Below are 14,440 nucleotides of genomic sequence, written 5' to 3'. Positions count from 1 at the left end.
AGAAAACAGCACTGATGGCCTTTATTACGACAAATAAAAAATTTGTGAAATAAAAATGCGATGCATGTTAAAGTTTAAGATCTGTTAGAAAATAAGACCCAAAAAATTGGTAATTCTAGACAATTAGTTTTGCTTTATAAGCTCTTAATGATATAAAGAACCAGTTTAAATATGTACAAACAAAACCTGCTTATAGATTCATATTTGAGCATCAGCAGAGCTTCAGGTGACTAACGGCAAATTCTTATGACCTGTTGGTGACAACGTGATTGTGAATGTTGTTTAACTTGGAGACTGTGTGTGTGAGAGAGAGAGATGCATGCATGCATGAATTTAGGAACAATAGATGCATGCATGCATCAACTTGGGAACAATAGATGCATGCTTGCATCGATTTAGGAACAATAGATGCATGCGTTAGAAACAATATATGCATGCATGCATCAATGCATGCGTTAGAAACAATATATGCATGCATGCATCAATGCATGCATTAGGAACAATATATGCATGCATGCATCAATGCATGCATTAGGAACAATAGATGCATGCATTTATGCATGCATTGGGAACGCTGCATGTATTAGGAACAATAGGTGCATGCATGCATTGATTTAGGAACAATAGATGCATGCATGCATCGACTTGGGAACAATAGATGCATGCTTGCATCGATTTAGGAACAATATATGCATGCGTTAGGAACAATATATGCATGCATGCATCAATGCATGCGTTAGGAACAATATATGCATGCATGCATCAATGCATGCATTAGGAACAATAGATGCATGCATGCATTTATGCATGCATTAGGAACGCTGCATGTATTAGGAACAATAGGTGCATGCATGCATGCATCGATTTAGGAACAATAGGTGCATGAATGTCACAGGCATAAAACATGTTCCTTTAGGTCACAGTGCCTGGTACTCATGCATATGAATGTCTATTAATGTTGCTGTAAAACCACAGAGGTCTCATTAGTTTTAAAATAGATAGTGAGTGCATGTGTTTTTGTGTGAAAAGAAGCTTTAACCTGCCATATGAAACACACTTTAAATGTATAGTTTGTATTGTGATGCTGTTTGTGTCAGCGGCAATGCTCCAGTAACATCATTATCATGCTTTTTATTCCCTGATACTTCACTACATAATAAAAAATAAGAAATTATATTTTGCATTAAGAAAATAAGAGACTGTTTAGAACTATGAAGAATTTTCATTTTGAGATTTTCATGACAAATAAGCACATTTCTCCCCAAAATTCTCATTACTATAATGCATATGGCCCTTTCTTTTTGTTGTTGTTGTTGTTATTGTTGTTGTAAGTCCCATCAATCAAGATTCTCATTAAATTCTCCTTACGATAATAGTTATTTATATAAAGGACTGAAATACAATTAAAACGGTATAACAAATACTAGCATGATGCACATATAATTTACAACTGAAATGTATTTCTTTCCCATTATATTAATGACAAAGAGAGATTTTTCTATTGCAGTAGTAAGCATTTGGGAGGACAGAATGTGGTTAATTGGCATACAAATCAATGCAAATATTATTTTTTCAGGTGAAATATGACCAAGACTTGTTCTTCATCTTTTGTGAGATTCAGTCACCAGATTGTGGATTATAGGCACTGTAGACATCCTCGTTTTGATCCCAAATTCTTTATGGCATCTGTTATAAGGCAGCCGTTAGTGATTGGCCCTTCTGTAATCACTGTTCCAGGATCAGAGGTTATTGGCTTGGATGATCTGTTGTAGGATGCTGTCAACGTCAATGGTGTCATAGCTGATGCCCTGCATATCCAGGTTTGGCAGGATAGAGGACAGCAATGCAACCACATTCTTACGGATGGATCGCAACCTTTCCAATGAGACACTGCTGTCAGGATGAAAAACGAAGAGAGGTGTTCAGTTTCCTTAACGAAATGTGTGAGAGAACAGATCAAATGTGCAAAAGAGAGAATGTTAATAGCAGAAGGGTTTTGATCACATTCATTTTCTCCATCGAAAATAACTGAACGTGTTTTTATAATCTAAAAAAACTATAATAAAAGTGCCAAGACACCCCAGAAATACAAATTTGAAGATGATCGAACACAAAATGAGGTTCCTGCAGCTTTTATCTCTGTAAAATCTCTGGATGCGTTCAGAGTAAAATTAAGGGTCCACCTCTCAAATTCAACACAATCTCCGATGGCACTGATTGGCTATTATGAATAAAACTATGCCACATTTTAAAAAATAGACTTTGGAGACGGCTGGTTTTGTTTATGGGACTCTAATATATCAGATCATATACAGTTTTACAACATGAATGCTGCTCAGATTGCAGTTTGTTGAAGAACGATGACGAAGGCGAGATCTCATGTAAACAATGGAGACTATATCAATATTTCTCAGATTGATCACTTTTATGGACAAAAAGTGCGATTGGATGTGTTTCAATGAATGCTTGTCATGGACGATTGACCCAAGTGTGTTGAACTGGATTCATCTGGCGATCGTGTTTTCATAATAAAGGTATGAAGTCCCGTTTGATATTGCATGTTTTCATTTGTACTCCTTGCACAAATAAATAAACTGCTGTTTCTGGAGCATTGCTATCGTGAAACAGAGATCGGATAAACAATTCACATGCACATTCCCAATTCACATGCACAATTCACACACACATTCACATAAACAATTCACATGCACATTCACATGCGCATTCCCAATTCACATGCACAGTTCACACACACATTCACATAAACAATTCACATGCACATTCACATGCGCATTCCCAATTCACATGCACAGTTCACACGCACATTCACATAAACAATTCACACGCACATTCAGATAAACATTAACATGCACAATTCACATGCACATTCACATAAACAATTCACATGCACATTCACATAAACAATTCACATGCACATTCAGATAAACAATTCACATGCACATTCACATAAACAATTCACATGCACAATTCACATGCACAATTCACATAAACAATTCACATGCACATTCAGATAAACAATTCACATGCACATTCAGATAAACAATTCACATGCACATTCACATAAACAATTCACACGCACATTCACATAAACAATTCACATGCACAATTCACACGCACATTCACATGCACAATTCGCATGCACAATTCACACGCACATTCACATGCACAATTCGCACGCACATGCACAATTCACACGCACATTCACATAAACATGCACAATTCACATGCACAATTCACACGCACATTCACAATTCACAAGCACAATTCACAATTCACATGCACAATTCACACACACATTCACAATTCACACGCACATTCATATGCACCATGCACAATTCACACGCACATTCACATGCACAATTCACACGCACATGCACAATTCACATTCACAATTCACACGCACATTCACATGCACAATTCGCACGCACATGCACAATTCACATGCACAATTCACACGCACATTCACAATTCACAAGCACAATTCACATGCACAATTCACACGCACATTCATATGCACCATGCACAATTCACACGCACATTCACATGCACAATTCACACGCACATGCACAATTCACATTCACATGCACAATTCACACGCACATTCACATGCACAATTCGCATGCACAATTCACACGCACATTCACATGCACAATTCACGCGTGCACATTCACATGCACAATTCACATGCACAATTCACACGCACATTTCACACGCACATTCACAATTCACATTCACAATTCACACGCACATTCACATGCACAATTCACAAGCACAATTCACATTCACATGCACAATTCACACGCACAGTTCACATTCACATGCACAATTCACACGCACAATTCACATTCACAATTCACACGCACATGCACAATTCACATGCACATTCACAATTCACAAGCACAATTCACATGTACAATTCACATTCACATGCACAATTCACACGCACAGTTCACATTCACAATTCACACGCACAATTCACATTCACAATTCACATGCACATGCACAATTCACATGCACATTCACAATTCACAAGCACAATTCACACGCACAATTCACATTCACAATTCACACGCACATGCACAATTCACATACACATTCACAATTCACAAGCACATGCACAATTCACAAGCACAATTCACAATTCACATGCACAATTCACACACACATTCACAATTCATACGCACATTCATGTGCACCATGCACAATTCACACGCACAATTCACATTCACAATTCACATGCACATTCACAATTCACATGCACAATTCACACGCACATTCACAATTCACACGCACATTCACATGCACCATGCACAATTCACACGCACAATTTACATTCACAATTCACATGCACATTCACAATTCACATGCACAATTCACACGCACATGCACAATTCACACGCACATTCACAATTCACACGCACATTCACATGCACAATTCACACGCACATTCACATGCACATTCACAATTCACATGCACAATTCACACGCACAATTCACATTCACAATTCACACGCACATGCACAATTCACATGCACATTCACAATTCACAAGCACATGCACAATTCACAAGCACAGTTCACAATTCACATGCACAATTCACACACACATTCACAATTCACACGCACATTCATGTGCACCATGCACAATTCACACGCACAATTCACATTCACAATTCACACGCACATTCACAATTCACACGCACATTCACATGCACCATGCACAATTCACACACACAATTCACATGCACATTCACAATTCACATGCACAATTCACACGCACATTCACATAAACAATTCACATGCACATTCACATGGATTGAACAGGGTTCAATGAAAGGTTTTATTGGGGTTTACTTGATCTTTTCAAGTTAGCAGTACATACGCGTGCAATCATAATTTTACATTTTTTTTTTTAGACTCACAATTATTTGTTAACTTTATGTATCACTCGAAGTTCATCTTATGATTAATATACTTTTATTGTGCAATTTTACAATTATTTTAATTGATTATAAAAATAAAATTTTGCTTCAGTTTGCCGTGTTTCATCTTTGACTTTAAACTCTTTATTCAAGAATTTGTCTTTAATTTTTGAATTCTTGAAATGCTCAAGGAGAAAATGAATGTGGAATAATACTTCCAGAACCAAAAATGTGAGCAGTCATTGTTGCTCTCTATTGCATTATATTTTTCTTCATCACTTGCCGCCTGCGCACACACACACACACACACACACACACACACGTTGTGTTTCCATGTTTTATGGGGACTTTCCATAGACATAATGGTTTTTATACTGTACAAACTTTATATTCTATCCCCTAAACCTAACCCTACCCCTAAACCTAACCCTCACAGAAAACATTCTGCATTTTTACATTTTCAAAAAACATAATTTAGTATGATTTATAAGCTGTTTTCCTCATGGGGACCGACAAAATGTCCCCACAAGGTCAAAAATTTCGGGTTTTACTATCATTATGGGGACATTTGGTCCCCACAAAGTGCACTCACACACACACACACACACACACACACATACACACACACACACACACACACACACGCACACACACACACATACACACACACACACACACACACACACACACACACCTGTTATAAGTGTTACTGGGTGTGTTGGTGCTCTGGTCTCTCCTCTCATGTGCATCTCTCTCAGTTTCTCTCTGTTGGATCAGTAGTTGGTCTCTCTCAGTTTTCAGCTTGTTCAGATCTTCTGCTAACGCCTGGTTCTCACTCTGGAGTTTCGCTAACGTCTTACTCCAGTAGAGCTCGTCTTTAGGACTCGTTTGGACAGGTGGAGTACTGCTTTCCTGCAGAGGGGGCCTGTTTGCCTGCTCCTCTGATTTCTAAAGATTGCATGAATAGAATTAGATTGAACATGAGTAAATGAAACATTAATGTACTTGCCTGGTTTCAATAAAAGTTGAAAAGACGGCATGCTCCAAACAATATGAACTCGCTGTTGTGGATGTTTGAACAAAGATGTCTAGAGGTCTTAGGTGAAATGTGTGATTTGTCCATCAATAGTGGCACCAAATAGAATAGCAAAAAAACTATTGTGACCGCTCCTTGAGTCAGAGTAAACTGCATATTTCATTTGACTCGTATGAAAATGAGGCTGTGACTCATTTTGTTTTTGATGTCTAACGATGAAAACTTCACCGACCTGACAAACTGAGAGCTCCTCCCCCATAGACTCATTTGGCACGGGGGTCGATCTTTCTGCATTTTGATCACATGACACCGAATCGCCATTCTGCGCAAGTCGCTCCTCGTTTGTGGTGGCATCAGATGGCCCGGCCCCTTCTCCCTCCGTTACCAAGGCAACCTCCGTCACCGGCTCACGGACACCTAGGATTCTTTTTAAGCGCTTGGCTTCCCGCTCGAGTTGAGCGAGTCTGTGTGTCAGAGCCGTGCGGTCCGAGCCATCCGTCGGCAATGGTGAAACGGGCTGAAATCCTGTGCGGCTCAGAGGGGTGACGACAACGGTCTGAGCCATGGTCATGGAGGTGTGGGGCGAGAGAGGGTGAAGGGGGATTCTGGGCTGATCTTTAGGCTGCGATGGCCCCTGGGAAATCTGCGACTCCACGGGACTCTCAAGTACTGAGGCCTCTGGCTGAATAATATACTCCTGGGCCACCGAATCTCCAGGTGGCGTTGTGGTGCTATTTGTTTCCGGTTCATGCAGTTTGTGTGTTTTCTCTGTGTCTCCCTCAAGGGGGAGTTCTGGAGTTCCAGCACCATTTGCCGACTTTTTGGCCTTTTCCACATGTGGACATGTTTCCTTTCTTCTTTTTCTGGAAAATTAGTGGGCAAGTAAAGCATTAGAAACTTTACATTGGAACATAATGTATTTTGTACCTTTTTAAACTCCCAAATGGGGCATTCACCAAGGATAAAAACTGTCCGACAAAGTTTACAAGTGTGCATGTAGCAAGTATGTGATTGCAGCTGTTGTTGCATTCTGAAATGTAGCAGCACATGATTCATAACGTACATCAGTTGCCGTAAAGGGAACCTATAGCAGGCGTTAAAGTTAACAGCTTTCTGAGCAGTTATAAAAGTGATGTTTGGCTTAGCAAGCACCACTAATACATGCAAATGGTTATTTTCTGTGTCTGTCACACCTCGGAGAGGGTGAGGACTCTTCCTCTTCAGTGGTGGCAACTTTGACTCCATCATCATCTGTAGCCGGTGTATCTATCGCCATGGTAACCGCGACTTCATCCTGTTTGGTCTCTGATGCAGGATCAGATAGTCCTCTACAAAGCGGACGCGCTGGGCTTTTACTCATCTACACACACACACACACAGTATTATCAGTTGAGGTGAAAACAATGTGTTAAAATCCAAAATGAGAAGTGATGTTGTATTTGAGGATCTCAATTTGTTCAATGAACTTGAAGAAATATGTTTACACTAAATGCAACTTACCAGATATACTGCACTTCTCTAAAATGAATCTGATTTTAAAACGCTACTTACAATTATTCTTCTTCTTATTATTATTATTTCTCCCCAATTTGGATTGCCCAGTTCCCAATGCGCTCTAAGTCCTCGTGGTGGCGTAGTGGCTCGCCTCAATCCGGGTGGCGGAGGACGAATCTCAGTTGCCTCAGCGCCTGAGACCGTCAATCCGTGCATCTGATCACGTGACTTGTTGAGCGCGTTACCGCGGAGACATAGCGTGTGTGGAGGCTTCACGATATTCTCCGCGGCATCCACGCACAGCGCACCACACGCCCCACCGAAAGTGAGAACCACATTATAGGGACCACGAGGAGGTTACCCCATGTGACTCTACCCTCCCTAGCAACCGGGCCAATTTGGTTGCTTAGGAAGCCTGACTGGAGTCACTCAGCACACCCTGGGATGTCAATACTCGCTGAGCTACCCAGACCCCAATAACTCTACTTTTAAAGAGAGAGACATCCTAGGAATGCTCAAAAATATTTTAGCCTATTTTTAAGTTTTATGCATTTCAATTTCACAACAAATTTCCATCAAATTGAACGGAGTAATCTTTAACAAATTTAAATTAATATACAAATATTTTTCTATTTACAAATGCATAAATCTCATTAATGTTAGTAAATAATAAAAATACATTATTATTTTAAATATAATAATTCATATATATATATATATATATATATATATATATATATATATATATATATATATATATATATATAATATATATAAATTATTTTTATCTTATTAAAAAAAGGTATATATACTGTAAATATATATTTTTATATATATATATATAATTTTTTATAATAAAATAACTGACATTTTATATATAAAAAATATTCTTATATCAATATAGAAATTATTTGAATATAAATGATTTAAACTTTGTAATATTAAATATAATTATTCAATTATAATTAATAAAACTGTTGTGAAATGTGTAAATGGTCTCAAATATGTTTTTGGAGTAAAAGTGCTTTTGATTATTGATGCAGTTCTCTGCGTGCGCAACACAATCTGATGATCCCGCCAATGAACCGCTTTGTCACGCAACAAAGCCACATGTGGGAAAAAGTAGCTTATTATTAGAGTAAGCTAGACTATGACTATTGATTTAAATAACAACCTCATCTGTATGGCCACACAGTTATGAGACCCATCCAACAACATAACTATTGTGAGCCAGTCGTGAACTGCTAAAGCTCAGATCACACACACACATACGCCAACAATTTATATTTGTATATTCAAAGCTCTCGCATTCATACAACTACAAATTAGTTGCCATGTCTGCCCACATGCAAATGAAGAAACACTTCCTCATCTGACTGAAAGAATGTGGTCCTGTGTGTATGTATATATACCTCCAAGGATCTTCCTCTTCTCTTAACGGAGGCGTTTTCCCTGCACACACACACACACACACACACACACACACACACACACAACAAAGGACACAAACAAGCAGTTATTGCACACTTTGGGAACGTGTGAATTCACACCAAAATGTGAGAACTCAGGATGAATTAAAGAGAAAAATAAAGAGGATCACGTTTGTACTAAACTGTTTTTTGATCGTTTTTTCATAGCTGGGTGTGACATCAGCGTTCTCTTCTGTGTCCTCTGGCAACAAACAGCTCCTACAAAACAAGAACCCACGAATAAATGAGTCGCACGCTGTATAAAACAGATTCAGAATGGAGTACCAGTGTACTTTTACTACATAATACTATGTACTGTGTACTGAGGCCAAAAGTGTGGAATAATGTACAGATTTTGCTGTTTCAGAAGGAAATTGGTACTTTAATTCACTAAAGTGGCGTTCAACTGATCACAAAGTATATTCAGGACATTACTGATGTAAACAGCACCATCACTATTTGAAAAAAGTTTCTATCCGCTCAACACCAGTTTCATGTACAACAGTAAAGAGGAGACTCAGGAGGGCTTATGGGAAGAACTGCAAAGAAAAAGCCACTTTTGAAACAGAAAAACAAAAAGAAAAGGTTCGAGTGGGCAAAGAAACACAGACATTGGACAACAGATCATTGGAAAAGAGTGTTACGGATCTAAACCCCATTGAGCTTTTGTGGGATCAGTTAGACTGTAAGGTGCGTGAGAAGTGCCCGACAAGACAGTCACATCTATGGCAAGTGTTACAGGAAGTGTGGGGTGAAAGGTCAAGTGCTACAGGAAGTGTGGGGTGAAAGCTCAAGTGCTACAGGAAGTGTGGGGTGAAAGGTCAAGTGCTACAGGAAGTGTGGGGTGAAAGGTCAAGTGCTGCAGGAAGTGTGGGGTGAAAGGTCAAGTGCTGCAGGAAGTGTGGGGTGAAAGGTCAAGTGCTATAGGAAGTGTGGGGGGAAAGGTCAAGTGCTACAGGAAGTGTGGGGGGAAAGGTCAAGTGTTACAGGAAGTGTGGGGGGAAAGGTCAAGTGTTACAGGAAGTGTGGGGTGAAAGGTCACCTGAGTATCTGGACAAACTGACCGCTAGAATAACAAGGATCTGCAAAGCTGTCATGGAGGATTTTTAATGAGAACTCTTTGAAGTAGTTTAAGAAGTTTCATATTGTAACAGTAATTTTTCATGTTATTAATGTCCTGACTGATACATTGGGATCAGTTAAATGCCACTTTGGTGAATAAAAGTACCAATTTATTTCCATAAGAGCAAAATCTGTACATTATTCCACACTTTTGGCCAACAGTGTATATATATTTTGACTTGTCCCATAATAAAAATAAATAAAATGCACTGAAGTTTCTTTTATATTAGTAACTCTGAAGTTCTTCCAGTTCATGGGTCACATGGGTATGTTGAGTGCATTGCATTGTGGGATACAAAGCACATCATGTGGTCTGATTTTATATTGCACATTTAGTAAATGCAAATGCAGTAAGTCATCCGGCTATTCCGTCCGTGTATACAGGACATGTGTGTGTTATGCACAGGACACTGAGAATATAATATGATCATGTGATATTCCAATCAGCAGACTCACCGTAAGCGTGCTATTGGATGCATGCTGCACCTGAACGGATCGGGTACCTTTCCAGCGAACAGGTGTGTGGCGACTCCTCTCCATTTCAAACACTCTTCACATTGAATCCATGACACGTCACTGAGAGAGGAAAAGCATCATTACAGCAGCTCTGATCTTTAATGACTACATCACTTATTCATGTATGAGTCCCGGGGAGATATTCAAAGACACAATTTATAAACAGCCAATGTCCTCAGCCATGAGTTTTCAGTTGCGATCACTAGTCAGAGGCAGGTGGGATTATGGGGGGGCATTTGATTGGACATAAGTTGTATAGGCAAGATGAGTCATCAATATTTTCTGTCTGTTTTACTGGAAGAGAAATTGTTCATTTTACACATTGTTCATTTAGTCCATTTTTAGGAGTGCACGAGTGACCTCAAAACTAATGATCGTGGAATAAAACCACTAAAGTTAAAGCTTGAGTTCATGGCTTGCGTTTAACGGTTAGTAATTAAAAAAATGTGTTTGTGTGTAACATTGTTTTAGCTTCAAGTTTCATTTATACACACAGTCACACAGACACACACACAGACACATACAGACACACACACACACACACAGACACACACACACACAGACACAGTCACACACATAAACACAGACACACACACAGACACACACACAGTCACACACAGACACACACACACACACTCTCACACAGGTGTGCTGTTGCTATAAAAAAACAGTTCATTGCATCAGCCGTCTGATTGTAATGAAGTTTCAATGTGTTTAAGAGTCTCCGCCTCTGCTTTCTCAAAAGCCTTTGCTTGTGTGTGTGTGTGTGTGTGTGTGTGTGTGTGTGTGTGTGTGTGTGTGTGTGTGTGTGTGTGTGTGTGTGAGGTCTGTGGTCTAACAGAAAAATAGTCTAAGTTGACTCATCTCATTTTACTGACAAACCCACACTTCAGAGAGGTCAGTGTTTTTCTGCCCATCTGACAGACGCTGAACTCGTACAGACCGTTTGCGCTTCATAACGCTTGTGTGAACTCAAACATACATTTCCTCCTCTTCTTCTTCCTCCTCCTCTTCTTCTTCTTCTTCTTCTTCCTCCTCTTCCTCAGTGTCACCCTCCTTGTTTTTTCTCTCAAAGGCCTGAAACGCTCTCTCTTTTGCTTTCTTTTCCTTCTTTTCACGCCAGTAGTCGTTTAGTTTGAGACCAAGTGCGGATAGAGTCAGTCTAAAAGGAAAAACAGCAAAAATTGCCGTCAAAATGCAAATAATTCCAAATAAATCATTTTAAATGTATCAAATAATAACATATAAAAGAATATTCTTATTTTTTTATTCTTATTTTAATTTCTTCTATGTAAAGCACTTTGAATTACCATTGTGTATGAAATGTGCTATATAAATAAACTTGCCTTGCCTTGCCAATAAAATTAAATATGTGAAAATAAATAATTATTTTAGAATGTGAATCCCATTGAAATGCACACTGTGTAACACTAATAATAATAAAATAATAATTATTACATGATTACAAATATATATAACTAAAATAAAAAACTTTAGATATAATAATATGACATTTTTTATCAAATAAAAAATTATAAAAAATGTTTTTTTTTTTGGTAACCCTAAAAAATATTTTTACAAATATTTATATAAATATATATTTAAAAAAAAAAAAAATATATATATATATAAAAAATACATGCCCTGAAATTTATTACAAATATATTTGAAATAACTCAAATAAAAACATTTTTTACATACTAAAATATGTACATATTAAATAAATAATATGTAAAATATTATTATATATTAAAAATATTAAATAATAAAAATATTAAATATAAACGTATTATTTATCGAATAAAATTGTTAATAATTTATATATATATATAATGTTAATAATTAATATATATAAAATGTTTTTCAATTCATAGAATAAATAATATATTCTTTTTATAATATAATAATATATATATATTATTGTATATTTACAATATAAAATAATACAAAATTATAATAAATTATTTTAAATTGTAAATTGGAATGCACTGGAATTTCTTCCACTTCTACGAGTAACTCATAAGTTGTTGTGGCCAGCTGTGCAACAATATTCAATGTCCCGAACAGACGTTTCTCTGCGGCGGGAGATTTGCATTTAGTGAGATTTTCAGCCCAGCATTGAAATGAGCGGCATCTGGTTCCGCTGGCATCGGTGTAGTGTTGCAGAATACATTTGTGGAGGTCCTCCCAACGACCAGGTGCTCTGTCTTACCACGGCAGATGTGAGGAAAACTCTACGTAGAGTCAACCCACGGAAGGCTGCTGGACCAGACAACATTCCTGGCAGAGTGCTCAGAGGATGTGCAGACCAGCTAGCAGATGTTCTTACCGACATCTTCAACATCTCTCTGAGCAGCGCCGTCGTTCCAACGTGCTTCAAGGCCACCACCATCATCCCCATGCCAAAGAAGTCTTCAGTGTCCTGCCTCAACGACTACCGTCCCGTCGCACTTACACCCATCATCATGAAGTGCTTCGAGAGGCTCGTCATGAGGCAGATTAAGACCCAGCTGCCCCCTCACTAGACCCACTGCAGTTTGCGTATCGTTCAAACCGTTCAACGGACGATGCCATCACCACAACCCTCCATCTGGCCCTCACCCACCTAGACAATAAGGACTCATATGTTCGAATGCTGTTCATAGATTTCAGCTCAGCATTCAACACAATCATTCCCCAGCACCTGATTGGAAAGCTGAACCTGCTGGGCCTGGACACCTCCCTCTGCAACTGGATCCTGGACTTCCTGACTGGGAGACCTCAGTCAGTCCGGATCAGGAACAGCATCTCCACCACCACCACACTGAGCACTGGGGCCCCCAGGGCTGTGTGCTCAGTCCACTGCTGTTCACTCTGCTGACTCACGACTGTGCAGCAATGCACAGCTCGAATCACATCATCAAGTTCGCCGATGACACGACCGTGGTGGGTCTCATCAGCAAGAACAACGAGTCAGCATACAGAGAGGAGGTGCAGCGGCTGACGGACTGGTGTAGAGCCAACAACCTGTCCCTGAATGTCGACAAAACAAAAGAGATGGTTGTTGACTTTAGGAGAGCACAAGGTGAACACACTCCGCTGAACATCTACGGCTCCTCTGTGGAGATCGTCAAAAGCACCAAATTCCTTGGTGTTCACCTGGCGGAGAACCTCACCTGGTCCCTCAACACCAGCTCTATCACCAAGAAAGCCCAGCAGCGTCTCTACTTTCTTCGAAGGCTGAGGAAAGCATATCTCCCAACCCCCATCCTCACTACATTCTATAGAGGGACTATTGAGAGCATCCTGAGCAGCTGCATCACTGCCTGGTTTGGGACTTGCACCGTTTCGGACCGCAAAGCCCTGCAGAGGATAGTGAGGACAGCTGAGAAGATCACTGGGGTCTCTCTTCCCTCCATCAAAGACATTTACAAAAAACACTGTATCCGCAAAGCAACCAGCATTGTGGACTGACCCCACACACCCCTCACACAAACTCTTTACCCTCCTCCCGTCTGGCAAGAGGTACCGAAGCATTCGGGCCCTCACGGCCAGACTGTGTAACAGCTTCTTCCCCCAAGCCATCAGACTCCTCAATACTCAGAGACTGGTTTGACACACACGTGTCCTGAGTTGCACTTTAATTACTGTCACTTTATAACTGTCTGCTACCTCAATAACTGCTATGTGCATAGAACATTATCTCATAGTATGTTATGTTTACATTTTTAGAAACTGTCATCTTTTTGCACTACTGAGTACTGGTCGGCGCTGCACTGTCTATTGTCCTGTTCATTGTCAGTAATTTGTTGTACTGTCCTGTACTTTTTGCACATGTTTGCACATGCACTTTATATAGGTATATATAGGTATTTTATATAG

The 14,440-nt window shown here is 39.3% G+C and overlaps 1 protein-coding gene across 2 annotated transcripts in view; it reads right to left on the bottom strand.

Moving 5' to 3' along the window:
- Window positions 1-6: 6 nt before the first annotated feature.
- LOC127663373 (MORC family CW-type zinc finger protein 3-like) overlaps window positions 7-14,440 on the bottom strand; it is a 25,459-nt gene continuing 11,025 nt past the window's right edge. The window contains exons 10-17 of one of the 2 annotated variants that reach the window (XM_052154931.1): window positions 11,562-11,741; window positions 10,520-10,639; window positions 9,086-9,160; window positions 8,885-8,924; window positions 7,172-7,338; window positions 6,211-6,841; window positions 5,637-5,890; window positions 7-1,890 (exon numbers count right to left, since the gene is read on the bottom strand). In XM_052154931.1, coding sequence (XP_052010891.1) covers window positions 1,740-1,890; window positions 5,637-5,890; window positions 6,211-6,841; window positions 7,172-7,338; window positions 8,885-8,924; window positions 9,086-9,160; window positions 10,520-10,639; window positions 11,562-11,741 — 1,618 coding nt within the window. In that variant the 3' untranslated portion in view covers window positions 7-1,739. Of the gene's footprint in view, window positions 1,894-5,636; window positions 5,891-6,210; window positions 6,842-7,171; window positions 7,339-8,884; window positions 8,925-9,085; window positions 9,161-10,519; window positions 10,640-11,561; window positions 11,742-14,440 lie in introns of both variants that reach the window. The other variant, XM_052154929.1, reaches the window with a different exon arrangement.

Source organism: Xyrauchen texanus, chromosome 23 (assembly GCF_025860055.1).
Source record: "Xyrauchen texanus isolate HMW12.3.18 chromosome 23, RBS_HiC_50CHRs, whole genome shotgun sequence".
Classification (NCBI taxonomy): Eukaryota; Metazoa; Chordata; class Actinopteri; order Cypriniformes; family Catostomidae; genus Xyrauchen; species Xyrauchen texanus.
This window is presented reverse-complemented; position numbering and strand designations above follow the sequence as displayed.